The sequence below is a fragment of the Macrobrachium rosenbergii genome, chromosome 4, assembly GCF_040412425.1.
Source record: "Macrobrachium rosenbergii isolate ZJJX-2024 chromosome 4, ASM4041242v1, whole genome shotgun sequence".
Taxonomy (NCBI): domain Eukaryota; kingdom Metazoa; phylum Arthropoda; class Malacostraca; order Decapoda; family Palaemonidae; genus Macrobrachium; species Macrobrachium rosenbergii.
The window spans coordinates 22,006,006-22,028,109 of NC_089744.1; the positions used below are offsets into that span (position 1 = coordinate 22,006,006).

Below are 22,104 nucleotides of genomic sequence, written 5' to 3' on the forward strand. Positions count from 1 at the left end.
GCTCAATAATAAAAGTGTGTATTGCAAATGAGTTTGTGCAGCCAGAACCCCAAGTGTTCAAATAATGTCATATAATGTAATTTTCTGTTCACAGATGAATCACTTCACTTTACTTGATTAACTATTTCCAGACTGGCAGCATACGATTAAAGTTGGGGTCATTGACTGCTCTGTTGATGAGAATAATGGTATCTGTCGGGAGTATGAAGTCATGGGATATCCTACTATGAGACTTTTTGCTGCCAGAACCAAAAAGGTAAGATATATAAATGTGCATTTAGATAGTGTTCTGTATGGTTGCCATACCTTTTTTAATGGTCTCACCTTATGTATGCTAGTGTGTACAATGCAAGTGTCACTTACAGCGTTCAGTATGTAACTTTTAAAAGATTGAACACAGGAATTTGAATTTATTATCAATCCTTAAAATTAAGTTCTTAGGTAAAATAATGTGTGTGAAAGTCTTATCTATAACTGTATTGTATATTGTAGTAGGTGTTGTATCTGAAATCCTTTTTAGTTGGACTTATGCATTATGATTCAAATTCATTGAGACAGGGAGATGTGGGAAAAGACACTTATTCCCGGAATGTAGAAGATCTCAACAAGTCTGTAATCACTTTCCTGGTTGAGCAACAGAAAGCAAACAATGGATCATCTTCATGGATGAATTTACTACCTTACCAGTAAGTTTGTGTGAGTGTTCAACTTTTAAAATAGGTTAAATGTTACAGGCACTAGTGAAATAGCATTAAATATTGTTTGCGGTGAAACAAAAAGGCTCTAATTTTGTAACTAAGAAACCAGCATCAGGGGAACAACTGATGTAGGTACAAGTATACCTACTCTCCCTCCCTATATTTTATCTAGCCATTCATGTGAAAAACTTCAGGACTTGAAGACATATTGCAGACCTAACATTTTCACAATAAATATAATACACATCTTGATTTATTGAGTTTTTTGGGAGACTAACCCTCGTTGTAATTGATCTTGGAGCGAGACCCATGGGAATTTCTCGCTACAAATTCATATTGTGTGCAGAGACTGACATTTTAAGCAAAGTACTATACAAGGTTATCCTGTCATTCTCAGTTTTAAATTTATCAAATAGAAAAATTATGAAAACTGTAAATATAAAATAAGTGTATTTCCCTTTTTAGCATGTTGGACTAGTAACCTTAAATCACCCATCCCAAATGGGTCATGTCACAATGCCAAGAAAATAATTGCAGGCACATTTCTACAAATTTTGTTGTGGAAAGTTTAATGAAAATAAGTGGTTTACTTTTTCGTTGATACCAGTTTATAACCAGTGAGGCTCTTAAATTTTTATGACCATGTCATAACCACAAATAATAGAAGCAAGAACACATAGTTCTTACACTTGGGATGAAGAATATTCATTTAAATGCCAGTACAGTAGTAGGTAAAATAAAACAGGCTTACTCTGTGAACAATTATATTTTATAGAGGTATTACTGCAGCAATTTTTATCAGGCAGTTTTTGTGATGTCCTGTCCCCAGTTAGAAGATCCCCTGGGGTTTTATGACAACCATGCAAAAGTTATGGTGATTATTGAAACAAATTCTTATACTGTACTGTTTGCTTAATGTGCAGAGGAAGGCATTGCATCAAGTCAAGCATGTATGATGTATGCTTGTCTTGTTCTGGAGCTCTTTGATAAGGAATTTTCATTTATTTGTATATACTGTATCTATACTTGCATTACTGTAAATGTCTGTAAGGATTTGAATAAGTACTACATCCTGATACTTTTATTTTTTGCAACAGGGGATCATTAGCAAAAGTATGGGAAGAGGTTCCTCCGAGTGCTGAACATGTTCTGGTGATTATAGATTCCAAGGAGTCATTTGTAGGAAGATCCGTAATTATGGACTTAGGAGGATATCCAAGTGTGAGTAGGATTTGTTTTATAATTTTTAGTATGAATGTGAATTTTATTTACTGTACATATCAACCTAGTGTGTCATTACTTTTGGGTAGTAAGCAACTTTCCAATATTCTTTTCAGGTTGCCTTGAAGTATAAGGAAGCATCAGAGGATGATGCTAAAAAATATGGCACCACATATCCCATTGTTATTTATGTAGATCACAGTGGTAAGGAAGAAGTTGAGCAGAGTAAGCTAACGACTCGTAAGGAATTAACAGAGATGCTCATGAAAAAATTCAATCTTCATCGAAGCATGCTTCCATACAAAACTGTCTTTTCAGGTAAGAAGAGCAAGTTGTTTCAAGTCATAGATCACAGTACGTGGTTTATTCTAGAGAGTTCTTATTTTTTCCATTATGTGAATGCTTTATGTGAATGCTTTACTTAAAGATATTCGTTTTCGTACATTATGCAAAATCCCAGAAATTTCATTGAACCGTAGGAGAAAAAAAAGATCAGCTGGCTCTGGTAGGTAAGCACACACACATGCATAAGGTCCCTCAGGTTCCCAGTGGTTAACTGAATCACTGCTTGTATAGTCTGAACCAATAAGTCAGGAGGTGGGCACTTTTGGTTTTAGTAACTGATTGATGTCGAAAAAAATTATTCTTATTTAAGAAATATTTGTTTCATTTCATGCTTTTGGTAATCGAGCTTTGTTCTGCTTTTTCTTTTATGGTAACAAGGACCATCTCTGATCAGTCTAGATGCCTTCCTGAGAGATGTCTAGTTTCATCTCTTCCAAATATCACCATGGAAATTAACAGATAATCTTCTTCCCTTGCACCAAATTAGCGATCTGAGTTTTCTCACAACCTATGCTTTGCAAAGGCATCTCGATTTGATTTTGCACAGCCCTGCCAAGTGCCAGACTTCTTTTGCTTTCACGAGAGATGTGATGCAGAGATATGTTTCGTCAAATCCTTTGGAAAAGAGAGTAAGGAACCTAAAATTTAAAGGGAACCTTTGTTAGGGAAGGTAATGCATGGCTGAACGTGATGAAACAGTATGTGCACTTGGAACTTAATTAAACTGACAAAGAAGAATATCTTCTGAAACAGAAATATGTCCTGCTGTAACTACCAGGCCAAAGGATTCGAGAAAAACGTATCTCCACATCACATCTCTCTGGAAAGCAAAAGAATCTTGGCCAAAAATCAAATCAGTGCTGAGATTCCTGTAAAGGGCACGGGTTGTTAGAAAACTCAGAACTTATGCATGATAAACTAATAAGTGCACTTGATGATCTGCCTGATCTACTGTATAGTGAACTATGGAAAGGCTCAAATAAGAAGTCTCTCTAAACTGTGTGGAAAGTGAAGAAACAGGCTGTAATCATCTAGACTGATCAGAGGTCTTCTTGACCAGACAAGAAATGCAGAAAGAAACTTGTTTACTTAAATTGTGAGATGTTGTACCAAAATCCGAGCAAAAGCAAGATGTATGGTACTTTAGTTAAAGTTAGCCATGAGAAAGCTGCCTTTAGGGGAAGACTGAGAAGATACTTGCACCAGAGACTCAGTGAAGAAAATCTTACCTCAGAACGAAGCGAGATCCCATCAAGGAAGCTGAAAGAATTTGAGAAGCAGTTCCTAATAAATTGCTGAATAAACATAAACATGAAAGATGCACATCTACGAGAACTTACAGGGCCTCTGGAAAAGACCGGTGCCACCTGCAGGGGTTCCCCAGTGCATAATAAAACATTAATCCTCTAGACTGCAATGGCTGTTAGCTCTGATCAATGAATCTAAACCAAATTGTTAAGACTGGTTGCCTAAACAGTGCCAGACAGTCATCCCACAATTATAAGGCTTCGTAAAGTAAGTAACCAAACTAAGGGATACTAGACCTGTTTTTGCTTACTGGGGAAGTTTGCTACTATGAGCACTTTATACAATGATATGGGATAAGCTGCGTTGTTTCCTCTAGTTGAAAAGGTGATAATTGCTAGGCACATGTTCACGAGTTAGAATGTTGTCAGAATGCTGACTGCAATAAGCTTGTAGACCTTAGAAGAGAGATGAAATGTCACTACTTGAAAAAAAGACAAGATTTGATATAGATCTTAGTGTTCAAGATACTGAATGTGATAATACTGTGGATATCTCTTAAAATCAATCCACCAAAAGGGAGAAAGAAGCATTTTTAGAAGTGAAAATTATACGAGGGATGGAAGAGGGAATGTGGGGCAAGAATGTGGAGGTAGAAAAGGCAATAGGGATTACTGGTAGGTGGTGGATTTAATGTCTGTTTACTTAGAGAGATTAGGAACTTATACTAAAGGAGCAGGATGCATTTCCAGATAGACTGTGTCACACAGGGGAAAGCATGACTTGAGAAAAGTGCTAGGTAAATTGCATTTTGATGTAGCTTAGGTTTCAATATTGTAAATTCAGACACGCAAATGAAAATATAAATAAAACTGCACAGTAATGTGGAGGAATGTTTAAAGTCAGGTTTTGATCATTAGTATTAGTATTAACTTTTAAGTCATGAATATGTTGTACAGGATATAGCAAGTAGATAATAAATAAAGTTTAATATCATTTACCTTTTAATATGATATAACTTTATGCAAATACACCATTGGATGAATACATTGCATCTGAGGGAGGCTGGTCTGGCCATGAATGACTTCCTGTTTTTCCACTGATGAGTTGCTTCCTTATTTGTGTGCATGACGGCACACAGTGAATACTGTAATCAACGTCATATTTCTATATACCCTTTTGTTATTTAGATTTCAGTAGGTTGAGACAGGAATATGCTTGCTAGGGATAAGGGAAGGGCTGATTTATTATGTTGAATATAAACAAAATCATATATTTTAGGCTTTTTAATAGTGGTTGGTTAAAACTACTCATATCTACCAACTGTTAAGTTAGGACTGCTTGGTTTTTATTTAGCATTAAAGGATAAAAAAATCAAAGTCAAGCTTATTCCATTATCTTAGTAACTTTAGCAAGACATGAAAATGTTTATACATATAAAGCAGATGCTCTCTCTCTCTCTCTCTCTCTCTCTCTCTCTCTCTCTCTCTCTCTCTCTCTCTCTCTCTCTCTCTCTCTCTCTCTCTCTCTCTCTCTCTCTCTCTAAAGGAGCTACAAATAGTTCTGGAATGAAATTTATTAAATATAGGTAAATACAGTACAATCAGATAGCTGAAGATGATCTTTATAAACACGTGATAGCAAAAAATCAGTAAGAAAAAAGTTTACATAGAAAATTGGCTAATTGCTTGTGTAATCTAAGGAATTGCAGTAGCTGCTGTAGGGTGCTTGAGGGTCAGCCTTAATTTTTCATGCAAACCCATTTTGTTTAACAGGCAAAAGAGCAGTGTGGGACCAGGAACTTTTATGTTTTCATATAATTAACTTACCAAGTAATTATATAGCTATACTTTCCACCTGTGCGGCAGCTTAGATTTTTAGACACAGATGCAGGCGAGTGATCAGCCTCTGTTTTTTCATGGTTATGATCTAATAGAAGCAAATCCTGCCCTCTCTCTAGAAACGGGAGAGAGGGCTGGGCAGTAAACTAACCCGTTACTTATCTTAGCTTCGTTGCCTCTGACACAATATTCTTCCAAGCCTTTTTCAGAGTAATGTTGCTTTCACACCCATTACTTTGAAAGGCCCAGAAGTCTGACAGCCGAGCACACTTTTGTTCCCCTGATCAGAGGCATAGGACTGCTTCCTCTGTTCAACATTGCACAATCAGGAAAAAGTCATAGGTGAGGCAAACCTCCAGTCGGTTAGGAAGCCTACTCAGATCCTCCCACCAAACAGTAAGTCTTCCTATGTAAAGAACGATGGCTTGTATTCGTGTAGGAACAAATGACAAATTTTTAAAGTAATTTGTATTTTTCCTAACAATACAAACCTGAGGTCTTTACATAAACTGCCCACCTCTAGCTAGCCACCCCTCTTTCTGCTTACCTGGCCTATAAGGCAAGTGGATACGCAACTCAGCGACGGGAGGTGGTGAGGGTACCCCTCACCTCTACCACTGGTAGTTCAACTACCGAACAACCTTGTTGTGTAGAATAGCCTGCTCCAGCTTGCGCTGAAGGTAATTTCTATGTAAAGACCGATGGTTTGTATGTTAGAGAAAATACAAGACATTTCGGTATAAATCTGATACCATTTTCGAAAAATCAGCTGAAATATTACAATTACAAAATACAATAAAGGTCTAAAAATTGAAAGAAAAACCTAAAAAAAATGTTTTAAAACTAGGACATGGTATAAAACTGATTTACATCAAGGTTTAAAGCTGGCTTATTTAATCTAATCAATATAGATTCTAAAATTCTGAGTTCTTGTTCATTCCTGGACTTTGTCAATATTTTAAAGTCCTCTCTCATGTCTTTTCCTCACTTCAGCTGATTTTTTGAAAATGGTGCCAGATTTGTACCGAAATGTCAAAAATAGTTAAAAATATGCTTTGGATATCAGTCTACTTTCTAGATATCTTACTGCTGATAGTAATTCTACATAGTCTCTAACCTAGTCTAACAGTATTTTACACTCAAAATTCAATTTAAGAGATATCAAAAAATGTACAACACCTTTACAGTATTTGTCCAGTTCTTGACTCCTTGGCTTGAGAAATGCAGATATGTTGACATTTAAGTTGTCAGTGCACAGCTACAAAGCTAGTGTGTACAGTTTAGCCAAAGCCTAGTGCAGTAGTTTGGACTTGCATACCACATGAAATAAATGTGTATATTTTTGATGGGGGCACAAAATTGTTCTTAGCAGAATTGTTTTTTAGGTAACAGAAATTGCTTTGCTTTTGCATTTTGCCTAGGCAATGACGAAGTGAGGGAAGGGTTCTATTTTTAGCAGCTTCACACACTAATCATATACCACTAATATTATTGTTCAGTAGATGAAACTATTCATATGGAACAAGCCCGCAGGGGCCATTGACTTGAAATTCAAGCTTCCAAAGAATACTGTGTTCATTAGGAAGAAGTAAGAGGAAGTAAAGGGAAATACAGAAAGAAGAGATACCACTTATAAAAAAATAAAAAATAAAATAATAAACAGATTAACCCTTAAACGCTGAGCCTCTATTTACAAAAGTGTCTGCCATATGCCGGCGGCGTTCGGGAGTTAGCACCGAAGCGGAAAAAAAGTTTTTTTCAAAAATTTGCAGCACGCTTAGTTTTTAAGATTAAGAGTTCATTTTAGGCTCCTTTTTTTGTCATTGCCTGAAGTTTAGTATGCAACCATCAGAAATCAAAAAAATATCATTATCATATATAAATATTGAAATATATGACAGCATAAAAAAAAATTTCATATATAATTGTATACAAATCTTGCTGTGTGCAAAACGGTTAAAAGCTAATGAGTTATTTTTTTTCTTTGTATTGTACACTAAATTACGATGATTTTGGTATATAACAAATTGTAAAACGATCAAAGCAACACAGAGAAAATATTATCACAAAATGATGCATGAATTCGTAACGCGCGGACATAAAAAAAGTTTTTTCAAAAATTCACCATAAATCGAAATATTGTGCTAGAGACTTCCCGTTTGTTGCAAAATGAAGGTAATTGATTGAATATTACTAGACTGTAAGTTTTTTAGCTTACAATTGCAGTTTTTTACCATTTCGGTCGAGTTAAAGTTGACCGAAGGTCAAATTTTTTCTATTTATCGTGATTTATATGAAAATATTTCAAAACTGATAAAAGCTACAACCATGAGTTATTTTTGTTGTATTCTACATGAAATTGCGCACATTTTCATATATAAAACTTTATTTAACGACTAATATAAAATGGTGCAAACATTACGACAAAGTGACGAAAGAATTTCTGAGATGTTCGCCCGAGTTACCGCGCGCGGACGTAAGGAAAAGTTTTTTCAAAAATTCACCCTAAATCGAAATATTGTGCTAGAGACTTCCAATTTGTTGCAAAATGAAGGGAAATGATTGAATATTACTAGAATGTAAGATTTTTAGCTTACAATTGCGTTTTTCGACCATTTCGGTCAAGTCAAATTTGACCGAAGGTTGAAATTTTGACACTTATCGTGATCTATATGAAAATATTTCCAAACTGATAAAAGCTACAACCATGAGTTATTTTTTGTTGTATTCTACATGAAATTGCACACATTTTCATATATAAAACTTTATGTAACGACTAATATAAAACGGTGCAAACGTCACAACAAAATGACGAAAGAATTTCTGAGATGTTCGGCTGAGTTACCACGCGCGGACGCAAGGAAAAAGTTTTTTTCAAAAATTCACCATAAATCGAAATATTGTGCTAGAGACTTCCAATTTGTTGCAAAATGAAGGGAAATGATTGAATATTACTAGAATGTAAGAGTTTTAGCTTACAATTGCATTTTTCGACCATGTCGGTCGAGTCAAAGTTGACCGAAGGTTGAAATGTTGGCACTTATTTATCATGATTTATATGAAAATATTTCCAAACTGATAAAAGCTACAACCATGGGTTGTTTTTTGTTGTATTTTACATGAAATTGTGCACATTTTAATATAAAAAACTTTATGTAACGGCTAAATATAAAACGGTGCAAAAATTACGACAAAATGACGAAAGAATTTCTGAAATTTTCGGCCGAGTTACCGCACGGACGTAAGGAAAAGGTTTTTTCAAAAATTCACCATAAATCAAAATATTGTGCTAGAGACTTCCAATTTGCTGCAAAATGAAGGTAAATGATTGAATATTACTAGAATGTAAGAGTTTTAGCTTACAATTGTGTTTTTCGACCATTTCGGTCGAGTCAAAGTTGACCGAAGGTTGAAATTTTTTGTAGTCGACGTACGGTACGTCCACCTGTCACCCAACAGACAATTTTAGTCGACTTACGATACGTCCAGTCTGCATTTAAGGGTTAATAGATAAAATGTATCAAAATGCAAGAAGAATAGTATTTGGGTAGTAATGCATTGAACTTCTGAAGCTCCAATTGCATGACATCCTCTGGGAGGCTGTTCCACAGTCCAATGGTGTGGGGAATACAGGACCTCTGGAACTGAGAAGTTTGACAGTGAGGCACATTGACTGCATATTGGTGCTGTTCAGAGAATCTGGTTGCTCTTGGTAAATAAATTGTATTGGTAATGATTAAGTATATATATTTTGGAAGATTGCCAGAACTAGCAAAGATAGGCATTTGCTGAGCACATTTAATGTATCCATGAAGCATAAACAGTTTTAAGTTTTTATTTTCATTAGCAAACCAACCTGATATTTTAACCTCCTAAACTGTTGGTTTAATTCATTAGTTAGAATGAGTGAAGCTGTGACTACTCCTTAACAAGTGGTTAGCTCTCCCTCCCTCCCTCTGAAATGACTTGCTGCCCCACTGGTAGTGAACAGTTCTTATTGTAAGGCATAGTAAGCAACATGTAAAATGCTAATTCTTTTGTTGAAAAACATGAAAATTACTTTATAAATTGTTATGAGCAATAGTATGAAAGAAGCTAGTATTTTGTGTTTGCTTTCCCTACATTAAACAGGAAATATTTTCATTTGTAAAATATAAACTGAAATGTTATAATTTTACCCATCATTGTCCTTAAACATATTGCATTCTTTTTTCATTTAAAGGAATAAAAGACGAGAGTACAAAACGAGAAGAAGTGGAAGGTGGTGGGGATGGACATCCTGAAGAAATAAACAGCGATAAATTGAATTATGAGGATGATTTACCAGATACTGCTTATACTGGAGAAAAAAAGGACCAAGTGTACATGGTTGACATAGAGAATGCTGTGCGATATGCTCTAGCTCATGAAGTTGTGCAGCACAGAGTGATCTCAGGTCAGTCACTGAAATCTCTTCAGGAATTCCTTGATGTCCTGGTAAAATATCTTCCAATGAGACCGGCTGTTCATAACTTTTTGACACGGTTACATGAATATACATTGAGTCAGACTGGGAGCATTCATGGAGAGACGCTTGCAGAAAAGATAAAAGCTCTGCAGGACACAGATTCAATTTTACCAGACCAACAGCCTTGGATAGGATGTCGGGGAAGCTCACCAAAGTATAGAGGCTATCCTTGTGGACTGTGGACAACTTTCCACACAATTACAGTTAATGCAGTTCTACAAGATGGACGTAATGAAAAGTTTAATGCTAAGAAACCTCTCCGAGCCATACATGGGTATGTTCGAGACTTTTTTGGTTGTAAGTATTGCTCACAACATTTTCAGGAGATGTATAAAGCTGATGCAGAGTCTTCAGTAAAGGTTCCAGATGATGGAATACTTTGGTTATGGCGTGGCCACAACAAGGTTAACAAGCGGCTAAAAGGTGATCCAAGTGAGGATCCAGAACATCCAAAGCAACAGTTTCCAACACGTTCATTTTGTCCGTCTTGCTGGAATGGTGACTCCATGAATGAGAAGGAAATTTTAACCTACCTGAAGGCTATTTATAGCAAAGGAGCCTTGTCTTTGAAGGGTACGCAAGCAATTTTGGGTCCTATGATGAATCGGCAAGCAAAAGTCAAAGGAGCACTAGAGAAACACCGTTACGAAAGATTGATAATGAAGTCGGAACAATACAAGGAAACCCTTCAGCCACTTAATGCATCTTGGGGCTTCAACACAACAGATATAAGCTTGTGCGTATTCCTGTATGGTTTGTCTACAGTCATCATCTTAAGTGTCTACTGTGTGGTTGTCATACGTCGCAGGATGAGAAGGAGAAAATTTATACAGATGTACAAAGAACCGTAAGTTACACTGATATTTTTTCTGAATGTGAATTTTTTTAGAATGTGATGCTTCCATGGGTCACAGTCTTGTCTGCCTGTTGGTGCATCTTTTGCCTGCTGATGCATCGTGTTTTAGATATTACTTTTTCAAGCTCACATGTCTGGTTGGAGTTTTAATGTTTTTAGAGTTCATGCTCTCTTTGCTTTGTTAATTTATCTTCGAGATTATGTGTTATTGAATATGAATGGCTATTTTTTTATCTGTAAATAGGAGGTAAAACTTGTGGAGGGTCAATACTGATAATTTTAGATACTTATAGTTAGACTTCTAAAAGTTTTGTTTTTAAATATTTTTTTACAACACTTGCACAAGTTGTTGCAGAAAATTGATAACACACCTCATGACTGTTAGGCCATGTTACTTATGACAGAGAGCTGACTTGATGGATATTTTTCTCATTTCTGCTGTTTTTGCTACTAGTATGTGCAATACTTGAACATGTGAGGAGTATTTTGTTATTTATTTGGGCTACATTATTGTACATACTGTATTGTATTAATGCTTTTTACTAGGATTTTTTAATAGGGAGAGGGACATAAATTTGTCCAGTTTAGTCTGTATTATCCAGATGCCTCAGGGCTTGAGAGGTTGCTGACGCTTAGAAGTATTGGATGGCCGAGAAGAACAGTTTGCTTAGCGGGAGAAATACTGTATAATTTTTGTTTGTTTCATTCTTACAAATCTTTATCTTTGATCAATTTTATTCTCACTCATTATCATTTCTCCATGATATTTAACTAGAATTAGGGTAAGCATTTAAAAGTTTGCTCAAACCCAGTGTGAAATTTCATAAATAGCAAATCATACAGTTTAGTAAACCAGGCTAACTGGTGTAGAGTAAGCCTTGCCAGCCTTCTGCTAAATAACTACTCATACTTTTTTATTTTAACTTTATACAATACAGTACCCAAAAGGATATGATAAATGATGAACACTGGGTTGCGATACATAGTATAATAAAATCACTGTTTTAATAACAAAAGTTTTTATACAAATGATTGATCGTAAATAGCAGAATGCATTTAGGTTCACCAATTTGAGATGTTGTAAAGAAGGATCCAACTGCTCATGCCTAGCCTACTCCACCAGGTTCATGATGCAGTGCCATTCAGTCTTTGGTGTTATCCTCCATCAGAAAAAAGAGGGAAAGAGAAGGACACTAAAATTATGATTACATAATTGATATGTATTACAAAATTTTTAGTTGTAAAAATAGTTCTTTATTACAGACCCATTAATCATAAATTGTGTGAATCACAATTTAGAAGGGAAGACAGAGTTGATGAGCACAGGATAAGGAAAATGTAACTGCAAGATGTCCAGTCCCAGAAAAAAGGTGGTGGAGTTGGCCAGATTTCCTGAACAATGGGCGCTTCCATAAGTAATGGATTTGCAGTGGGTGATGAACCAAAGAGAGTACACTCGCCAAGCACAAGAGGTGTAATGTCTGGCACTCCAGAATACATACACCTCCAGTGAATTAGAAAAATGAAGATGAGTCATGAAGAGGATGAGGATGAATGATCTGAGTCCCTCCCCACAGAAAATATCTTTGAGTGACATCACAAAGGTAAAACTTAGCAAAGGTTGAGAGAGATGCAGGACACCAGCCATTTCTGATAGCTTATATCAGCAATTCAAAATATGGATCTGGCAAAGTGATGGAGAAAGAAAGACCAAAGGCAAGGCAAAGTAATAACATTTAATAGCCAGAAGAGAGTATCTTGTCCTTCTTCAGGTAAACAAAGGCTTCTGCTCGGACTGGAACTGAGGCTTCAAGGGGACAAGAACATTTGTCACGCCAAACCACTAATCTATCCCACTTTGCCAGGAATAGGACTGTGTTAGAGGATCTGTAGGAATTGGTAATAACGTACATAGCAACAGCTGGAAAGCCTGTCTCTTGTAACTTTGGCTTGATAACCACCACACAGGAAAGTGTAGTGATGCCAGTGAGGGTGAAACAGGTGGGAGTAAGACTGATTCAGTAGATACCTTTCAAGTTGGGAGAGATCTGGAATAGTACATGACAAGTTTCTAAAGGTCTAGCAATATTTCCTGTTGTAGCCAACAGGGAGTGATGAGGGTCATCCAACTTCACCAGAACATGTCTCAGCAGTCTCAACAGAGGATGCTCTTAAGAATGAAGAGAACAGTGTAATGGAAGTCTGGCATTCAGTGCTCTAATGAGTAGAGCCTTGCTGACATATGTGTGAAGAGACCACTTTGAAGTGAGAACTTGACTTGCCATGCTGAGAGCATCTGCTATAACGTTGCAAACCACTGGAACAAACTTATGCATAATGGTAGCATCATGCATTTCTGCATAAGTGGAGTCCTTCACAGCCAACAGACAGAACAATTCTGATTTTTTTCCTTCTGTAGTTTGCTGGCCATGGCCCCAACACAGCAATCCAGTGTTTGGAGTCAATAGAAGACTATGAGAAGTTCTAGAAAGTATTTGTGCAGTCAGTTCTCCTCCTTGGACCAAATCCCCTGAAATTTGTCATAGAGTACTTGCCTCTTCACAGGGTTGAATAGATGGGAGTCGTGAGACTTCAGTGGTAGACCTGTGTCAAGGCATGGCAAGCAGAATCGAGAGCAGAGAGCCTCCAACAACAGGGCTCAACACTGATAGACTCCCAGTTCCTCCAACTTCTCTAAAGGCACCCTCCGACCTAGAGGGGAGAGGTCATAGGGGACAAAAGTCTCCTCATGGCTCCAGGATGAAAGGTGATCTTGAGCTATGAGGCTGGTTGGTAGAGTATGATTGTAGCTTCCATAGCTAGCAAAGGGAGATGAGCCTGTAAAGAGTAGCCCTGTAGAGCCTCTTGCAGCGTTGACCAGGAAGAGAGACAGTTGCCCAAGCTCATCAGCCTATCATACCCTCGTGTGGAATCACAGACAGCCATAAGCAGCATGATGTCTGTATGAATATAATACATGAACATAACTAGAGGAAGCTTTAAAGTCTTAGAGCCAGAATCACCTTCATTACATAGGGTAGCTACAGCAGCCTCACACATGTCTAACTGGATTCTGGATGTTAAAGATATTTTAAACCCAGTAAAGGAATTCCACAATAGGACATCCTTTTCAGAATCTTCAACCTCTGAGTCCTGAGTAGGATCAAATATTGTCATCTTGGGTGTGCCAGAAGAACCAGGTGAATGAGAACAAGTACTAGGTACATTGCTGAAAATTAGTGAGTTTACTGAAATTCCCTCAGCTTATTCAAAATTATTTGGCAAAAGGGAGAAAAACTGCAAAAACTCAGGAAACAGAGGGTCAGGCTACTTACAGTAATGTAAACAGTGCTAAATAGTTGCTAGCTGAGGGAGAACAAAATGTAAATAACTCAAGAAGTACCAGGCATCTCATTATGAAAATGAGGTGAGATGAAAATACATGATAGGTTCAGCCATGAATTGCACAACAGAAAAACAGTATGAATGGCACAGTAGAAAACACCTGGTGCCCCTGGGCTGAGTGGCAATATTTTTTGACATGAGCAAGACACACACAGTGAATAGTGTGTGAAGTACCTGATGGAGTAGCAACATTTCATATTGGTGCACATAGATGTGCTTTGTTAAGGCTTTTTATGATTAATGGTATTGTATTAACAAACTTGCAGTTCAAAACAACTTAGAAAAATCATATTCTAGCCTAAGCTACCTACAGTATATACAATTCATCAACATCAACTGTTCTTTTACGATATAGTTAGCTTAGAATGTGTTGATCCAAGTTTAAATAATTCTGTCAACTTTGTGTAGGTTAATTTGGGGACTGCACAAATCTTGTGTGGCTATTTACTCAAAGCCACATGAGCATAATTCGTAAAGCAGCCTCAGCCTTGTTAGGTAAATAATTTCAGGGCAAGGACAGTGAGTATTGATGATTTAGGCTATTGTGACCTCATGGTTTAAACTTTATTACAGGATGTCCCCTTTGGTATAATGATTACATCTATTTTTTTCAAACTTAGAAAGGCATTCCTAGGCTCTATACCTCACAAGAATATCTGTTGTTGACAATACTGTTCTGAAATAGGTTTTTTTTTTTGTGTACAGTGTTCCTTGTAGATAATTACTGAAATTTTTTCCCTTATAAGTGCAGTATCGTGTAGAATTCATAGCTTTCTGTCGAGTTATAAACTGTATTAAAAAATTCAAAAGTATTAGACTATATGGTAAGCACAAAGTTTCAGTATAAAACAGTACCAGTAATGTGTATTGTTGTAAATTGGACTTAGGCTGTACTTTCCCATAATTTATGACAGCTGCACCTATAAGAAAGCTTTTCTTCACATAACATATGAAGTGAAAAACATATGTGAGCTTTTCTTCAGATAAGGCATTAAATGAAAAATTTCGTAATGATACTGTAATCTTTCATATCAGTATTTATGTACAGTAATACATACCTCCTCATCTCTGTACATGCACAGATGAAAGATAGATAGACAGCCAGTGTGGTTTGGAGAAAGTTAGGACTAGCTGACTGAGCACTTAAGTTTGTGTTGAATGAATTTTAGAATATTTTACCAAGATCTTATTTATCATGGGGTCCAGTTGATTGAAACTTTCAGGTAGGTTTAACTTTAATAAGTGAGACTAATTTCTTTGTCAGAATGATATTCAAATAGTATTGGATTCTTACTTATGCCAGTTGTTTAGTTCTAAATTAAAATTAATACTACAGTATCCTGGTAGTAACAGATTAACTGTTCTGTTGACGCTGCTCATGTTGCATGTTGTGCCATTTTCTGTTACTGACTTGTCAGCGAAAAATTAAAGGTGTGCAGTCTATGGCCTCACAATTTGTACAGCAAAAACTGTTGTTATGCAGTGAGAAGTACATCAGAAAAAGGATTTTTACCCGGACATTGAACTGATTAAGAATCTTATATTTTTTTGAATATCATAGTTCTGCTGTCTCTTCTAATTTGATCTGGATGAAGAAATATCTACCCAGATAGCAAGGCAGCAATAGTTATTTTCTGCTGGTCACAGTGCTCACAGTAATGAGAGGTCTGTGTATACAGTGTTTTATGGTGAGATTTGTTGACTTTCAATGTTATTGCTGAGAAAGATTCCAGTAAAATATGTGGAGTTGCAGAATTGGGCAAATTTTGAAACCAGAAAATATTATTGTAAATTGAAAAGTACAAGTAGAAAAGAGGAAAGTTGCCAAAGTGAATTATTGAGAAGAAAGTGCCCAGGACAAAATTCTGTGGAAATGAAGGACCAGGGAAGGCTGTGGTCTTGTTACAGAGAAGTGGAGGAAGTGCAAGGACATGAGGCGTGTTAGCCAACATATCTGGCATGTAAACTGTGAAGATTAGTGCTTGAAAGAGCCATAAAATTAAAAATAGTATTAGTCAAGATATCCTCATCCATCTCATTTGGGATGTTTGCCCATCCACAGTACAGTACTTGGTGCAGTTTTTAAAACTACGAAAAATATCTTTGATCAAATGATTAAGTTTTTATTCCACAAATTACATGAGGTTTGTGTGAGTGTTGAAATATGTTAGGTCCCTGCAATTATAGATATCATAAAAGAAAAATTGCAGCCAAAGCTGCAATTGCCATGGCTAGATCAAATATGCCATTCCTGTCAGTAATTTGTTCTCTTTGAAAACCCATCATCTGACAGGAACAGATGAAAACAGTTAAACCAGATGACCAAGTTAAAACTCTTAACTTTCATAGGACAGGTCAAAAGGACTTGTCGTTAATGACTGTATTAGATCTTACATATTTTAACTCCTTAAAGACTTGATAATTGAATAAACTGAAAATGTTGAAGATTCTGACAAAGTCTCCTCCAAGAATTTGTTCCTGGTACAGTTCTTGATATACATTTCTTTATTGGAAAGGGAACAATCAATAAAGATATCTTTGAATACAGGTTATACTAATTGTTGGATTAGTGTTCATCATCCCATCTTCAAATTAGTGCCTCTGGCCTGAAACTTGGGTATATGATGACTAATCCACAGGACCTAGTCCTTTAGTTCAGAGAATGTACTACAACGCTTGAATGAGGACCCATCTTTCAACCAACAATGTACAGTACAGTATTGAATATCTGTTATTATAAACAAATCCTTTAAAACATTTTTTCAGAATCGTTTTCAATTTACGTATCTAATTATCAAGTTTTTGAGGAGTTGCAATATATTAAATAAGATTGATATAAAATTAAGAACAAACCCTTTGGGTCAGTCTTAAGAGACTTGTGAATGCTAACTCAGCAGTCTAGTTAAACTATTAATGATAATAAATCACATTCAGATGTGACCATTCTTATTGCAGTGATTAAGGATTATGTATATTGAGGCTTTAATGTCATATACTGTCTTGTTTATGTGATATTACGATTATTATTAATGTGCTGGTTATTTATCAGTGATTGCTCATATCTTGAGTTGACGTGTAATATAATCCATGTGAAATGTCAGTTAAGGCTAAATGAATGCTAATATTGTGTAACTGTGAATATGTTTTGAAGTTAAATGTTTCAAGTTATGGCATGATTTGTAAACACACCATAGGAGATGAGAAAGCAATCTAGTGAAAGTTATAAGTGAGATATTGCTTTAGGTGTTTAAGGGTAACCTGTGGGGTAGACAATAGTCAAGATTAAGTTATCTTATTAATTAAAATACTTAAGCATTGCTACTTAAGGACCAGTGTATGGTATATTTGAGTTAAGCCTAGCAGCAAGTAACCTTGTGGGCAATGAATAGATTACTTGTTTATTTTAGAACTTTTTAATTTATTAACTATAGCTATAGAAAACTTATAGTAACAAAAATGAATCTGATCATGATAAGTAAAGTTTAGTTTCAGAGATAAACTGCAGAGAAGCTGGAGAATTTCTTTTGTAATCCATGAATTGAGGGTTTTATGGTTATTTTTAGTGACTTTATTTTCAATTTTAGAGGTCTTCTACATTTAATCAGTTAGCTATTAATGACAGATGGCCATTTGATAAGCAAATTCTACCAAATATCACTCTTTTTGTTTTGCATTATATATGATTTTTTTAAGGCAATCTTTTCATCTGTAGACAGACGAGAATGAATACTGTAGTGATGATATTGGGGCAGAGACATGCAATAGACCATATTTCTAGTTTATAGCTTTAAGCTATTGTAGTTGTATGAATTTTAGCTCATGGAGGGAGGGTGGTTGGTGTCCAGTGTCAGTTTAGTGTACAGCACTCAAGTCTCTGCACAAAGTACTACTGTTAGTGTAGTTAGCTGAAGATTACTTTAATTAAGTAAGCTTCATTTGTGTATGCATTATCTATTGATTTTCTCAAGTCTTCATTCTTGCATTGCAGTTAGGAGCTGGAAGTTTTACTGCTTGACCTTTGATTATCCAAAGATGTTTGAGGTAAAACCATTTTTAACTGAATTCATACATTTACCTTACTTTCGCTGTCCATATCCAATGACTGCTTCACTTTCGAAGGTGTGCCCTGTGTCATATTACCATTTTTACCATTCCAGGAATGTTTCAAAGTTAATCCTAAACATTTCTTGCCAGTGTTTGCAATTTTAAAACGTTGTTGATCCAAAATACTTAAAGTACATGGTTAGCAGTAGTGTCTTTATCTTGATTTTCTTGTTAAATCAAGGATTGCAACCAGTTTCCAGATAAGCTTTCAGAGGAGTGAGGCAAACAACAATCAAAACAGGTGTTTTAATGGTGTGAATAATGGTATTTGTACCGTCCTCAAAAATACTTCCGCTAGTTGTGCATTGCATCAGGAGTAATTTAGTGTTATTTGTTTTTGACATCATCCACATGAAATGGGAGAAGGCAATTCAGTGCTGCAAAGGTCTTTCCATGGGTACTTAGCTCTTCACCTATTATAGGTCATGGTCTACCTGTTATTTAATGAGTCTAGTTGTAGGGAAGATCAAACCATTTAGTAACAAAACACAGATAATACTAGTTGATTTTCTGTGAAGCAAGCATAATTTTCCTTCATTGGAAACAGTTCAGCTGAGATTTAATGAGGAACTCCTTTACTCTACGCTGATAAAAAACATATGTATGAGATGTTTTAAAGTTGGGACAGCTTGAGCTGTTGCTTGCAACTCAAAGTTTCATGGCCAATATTGTTCGTTACCAGGATAGAGGCATATTTTTGTCTTGGTGGCTAAGTTATTTCAAAGTGAGAAAGGCGAATAACTTTTCATACTCCAAGTTACTGGATGGTTTCATATCTTTAATATATATGGCTTCAAGGATGAAACAGATGCTGCTTATCATGATTATCTCTTGATGGCATCACCCTGAAGGTGGCTGGCAAGTCTTCTCAGTTGGTGAGCCCTTTTATACCAATGCATGATGTTTTTGGGTCCTCATTCCTCTCAATGACAGATTTGTTTGTACATTGCTTTATCCTTTGGAGCTCAGGTGGATGATGAGCAGTGTTGTTCTTGAGAAGGAGATGAAATTTATTTTGGAGTGATACTATACACCAAATTTTCTACTTGCCTCATGCCAGCCTGACAGTCATAGCCATTGATAATTTGTTTTTATGGCTCATACATCCTTATTTTGTTACGGTAATAAAGTAACCTTGTAGTCTTTTTAGGGTCATTGTTGCTCCTACCCATTGATCTACAACCCTCTCAGCTCTCAGTGACCTCGAAAGTGCTAGTTGAGAATCCATTAACCACAAGTTGTTGGGAAAACTGCTTAAGTTCTCTGTGGTAGCAGTGGAAGAGTATACATTATGCACGAGTGACAGATTCACGTGTGACACTCAGTGGCACAGTTGAGGCAGTGCCCTGAGTTGATGGTCTTCACATACATCAGACATATATTGTGTTGCCATCATGGTGACTTAGGAGGATGTCACGGGAGGAAACTTGATCATTGTGACTCCTGTCTTTCATGAAGCACAGACCATACTTGGCTTCAAAAGTAATCCTGGAGGCTTTGGAGTGTGTCTTCATTTGCAGTCTTTAAAAAGGTGACAACATAACAACAATAGATGAAAGGGGTGTCCCTCTCCCAGAAGACTTCTTTAATGCACCTCATAAAGATGTTTAAAAAGAGCACACAAGGCTGTTGGCAACGTCTGTCTGTCTGCTGGTACATCTTGCCCATGGGTCATCCAAAGAGACCTCTTTTACTGTATTCAGATGCCAAGAAGTCTTAAGCATCTTCTTCTGGGTGATGATGGTTAGAGGTGCACCTTGATTTGCTTAGTGGTTCTGTGGATATGCACATTTGTGAACAGGGACTCGACATCAAGGGAAGGCATAACACCAAAGTTGTTGTTTTGACAGGTTTAAGGAATTGTATGAGGAAGCAATGTTATAGCTAAAGGATGAACAGTGTCAGGATATGTGCCAACTTTGCCAGGTGGTAATTGGGGGCAGGGATCTTGGTAAATATAGGTTTAGGTGGGTTCTTTGCCTTATGGGATTTTACATTCTTACATGTAGCCCAGGCCAAAATCCCCAACTGTCTCAGTGAGTTTGATGCCATTCTTATTGGCATTACCATGTTAGCTCATCTCTTGACGTGTTCTACACAGTTCCTTAAGATCTTTTAAAATTTAGTCTCAAGCTGAAGAATGGCATGTACAGTACTTTGGCAAGATAGCCCTTTTGCTCAAGAACATATGTTGACTCTGGCATACCCAGCTGATAATGATGCCAGAGTTGAAGCCAAGTTCCAAGGGGTGGAATGAGTCTACTGGGATATCTCTCTCACCATGTTATGGATTTTAATGCCATTAAGGTAATTCCGATGCTAGATACCAGAGAAAAGCTAAATGTAAAGCTGGGGTTACTACCCCCAGAGCGAGCTCAAGAAATGGAGTCGTATGGTAAAGGGTGAGATTGTCACAATCACGGGACCCTGCCCTATAAAGATTCCCAATGTCAAAAGTCCCAACGAGAGAGGTGCGGTACAAGCCCATGCACTACTCGCGGGTTTACACACAAGGCAATACTAGTCGCATTCCATGTTAGCACTCACCCCACTAGAATGATGTTTACCATGGGAGGAGAGAATGAAAAACAGGGGGTGGGTCACTGGGTGACACGGGCCCCTCCCAGAAATAGATTTTTCCTTTGTCAAAATCGTTTTTCTGGATCGTCCGTGTCAGCCGGTGAAATAATAACAGAGAAATAAATATCATTCTTATGCTATTAAAGATTTTAAATAGAGACGTTGAAAACTAGGGGCGAATTCTACCCTGAACATTAGTAAGGTCCCCGAAATTCATGTAATGAAAATAATGTAAGTGGCCACTGCTCTAAGATCATGAGCTTGAAATTGAACCTGAATAGGCTTGTATTAAGAAAATACTTGCTCCCTGATAGCAGACACAATGGCAGCAAGTATTTTCTTAATACAAGCCTATTCAGGTTCAATTCCAAGCTCATGATCTTAGAGCAGTGGCCACTTACATTATTTTCATTACATGAATTTCGGGGACCTTACTAATGTTCAGGTGGAATTCTCCCTAGTTTTCAACGTCTCTATTTAAAATCTTTAATAGCATAAGAATGATATTTATTTCTCTGTTATTATTTCACCGGCTGACACGGGACCCCGATCCAGAAAAACGATTTTGACAAAGGAAAAATCTATTTCTGGGGAGGGGCCCGTGTCACCCAGTGACCCACCCCTGTTTTTCATTCTCTCCCTCCCATGGTAAACATCATTCTAGTGGGGTGAGTGCTAACATGGAATGCGACTAGTATTGCCTTGTGTACAACCCGCGAGTAGTGCATGGGCTTGTATCAGCACCTCTCTCGTTGGGACTTTTGACATTGGGAATCTTTATAGGGCAGGGTCCCGTGATTGTGACAATCTCACCCTTTACCATATACGACTCCATTTCTTGAGTCGCTCTGGGGTAGTAACCCCAGCTTTACATTTAGCTTTTCTCTGGTATCTAGCAACGGAATTACCTAGAAATAAGGGCTGAATGGATTATTTCACCGAGTGACAGAAATAGATTTTTCCTTTGTCAAAATCCTTTTTGTGCAGTATAGTAAATACAAGTCTGCTGAGTGATTACATTCAAGGTCCAGGGACCTTGATTACTTAGTCCAAAATATGTCCCAGTTTACATGAATGTATTGTATCTACGGAACACCTGTGCTTGCATAGCTTATGATCTCGTCTTTTTCTGTGTTAGCATTGATACAGAGTATTTTAAATGAAATCATAGGTGTATCAACTTGTTTACTAAAATAAATTATGCTCCTGTTCATATGTAAATATCATAAATGAAAACTAAGAAACAATTGTAGACAATACATCAGATGGAGAACTAAGTTTTTTATATACAGTACTATAAGA

The 22,104-nt window shown here is 36.7% G+C and overlaps 1 protein-coding gene across 4 annotated transcripts in view; it reads left to right on the top strand.

Moving 5' to 3' along the window:
- The window catches only part of LOC136831231 (sulfhydryl oxidase 2-like), a 99,169-nt gene that overhangs the window by 46,208 nt on the left and 30,857 nt on the right, over positions 1–22,104 (top strand). For all 4 annotated transcript variants that reach the window (XM_067091286.1, XM_067091296.1, XM_067091268.1 and 1 more), the window contains exons 2-6: positions 132–256; positions 559–686; positions 1,796–1,919; positions 2,036–2,237; positions 9,573–10,704. In XM_067091286.1, the coding sequence (XP_066947387.1) occupies positions 212–256; positions 559–686; positions 1,796–1,919; positions 2,036–2,237; positions 9,573–10,704 (1,631 nt within the window). In that variant the 5' untranslated portion in view covers positions 132–211. The remainder of the gene's footprint in view (positions 1–131; positions 257–558; positions 687–1,795; positions 1,920–2,035; positions 2,238–9,572; positions 10,705–22,104) is intronic.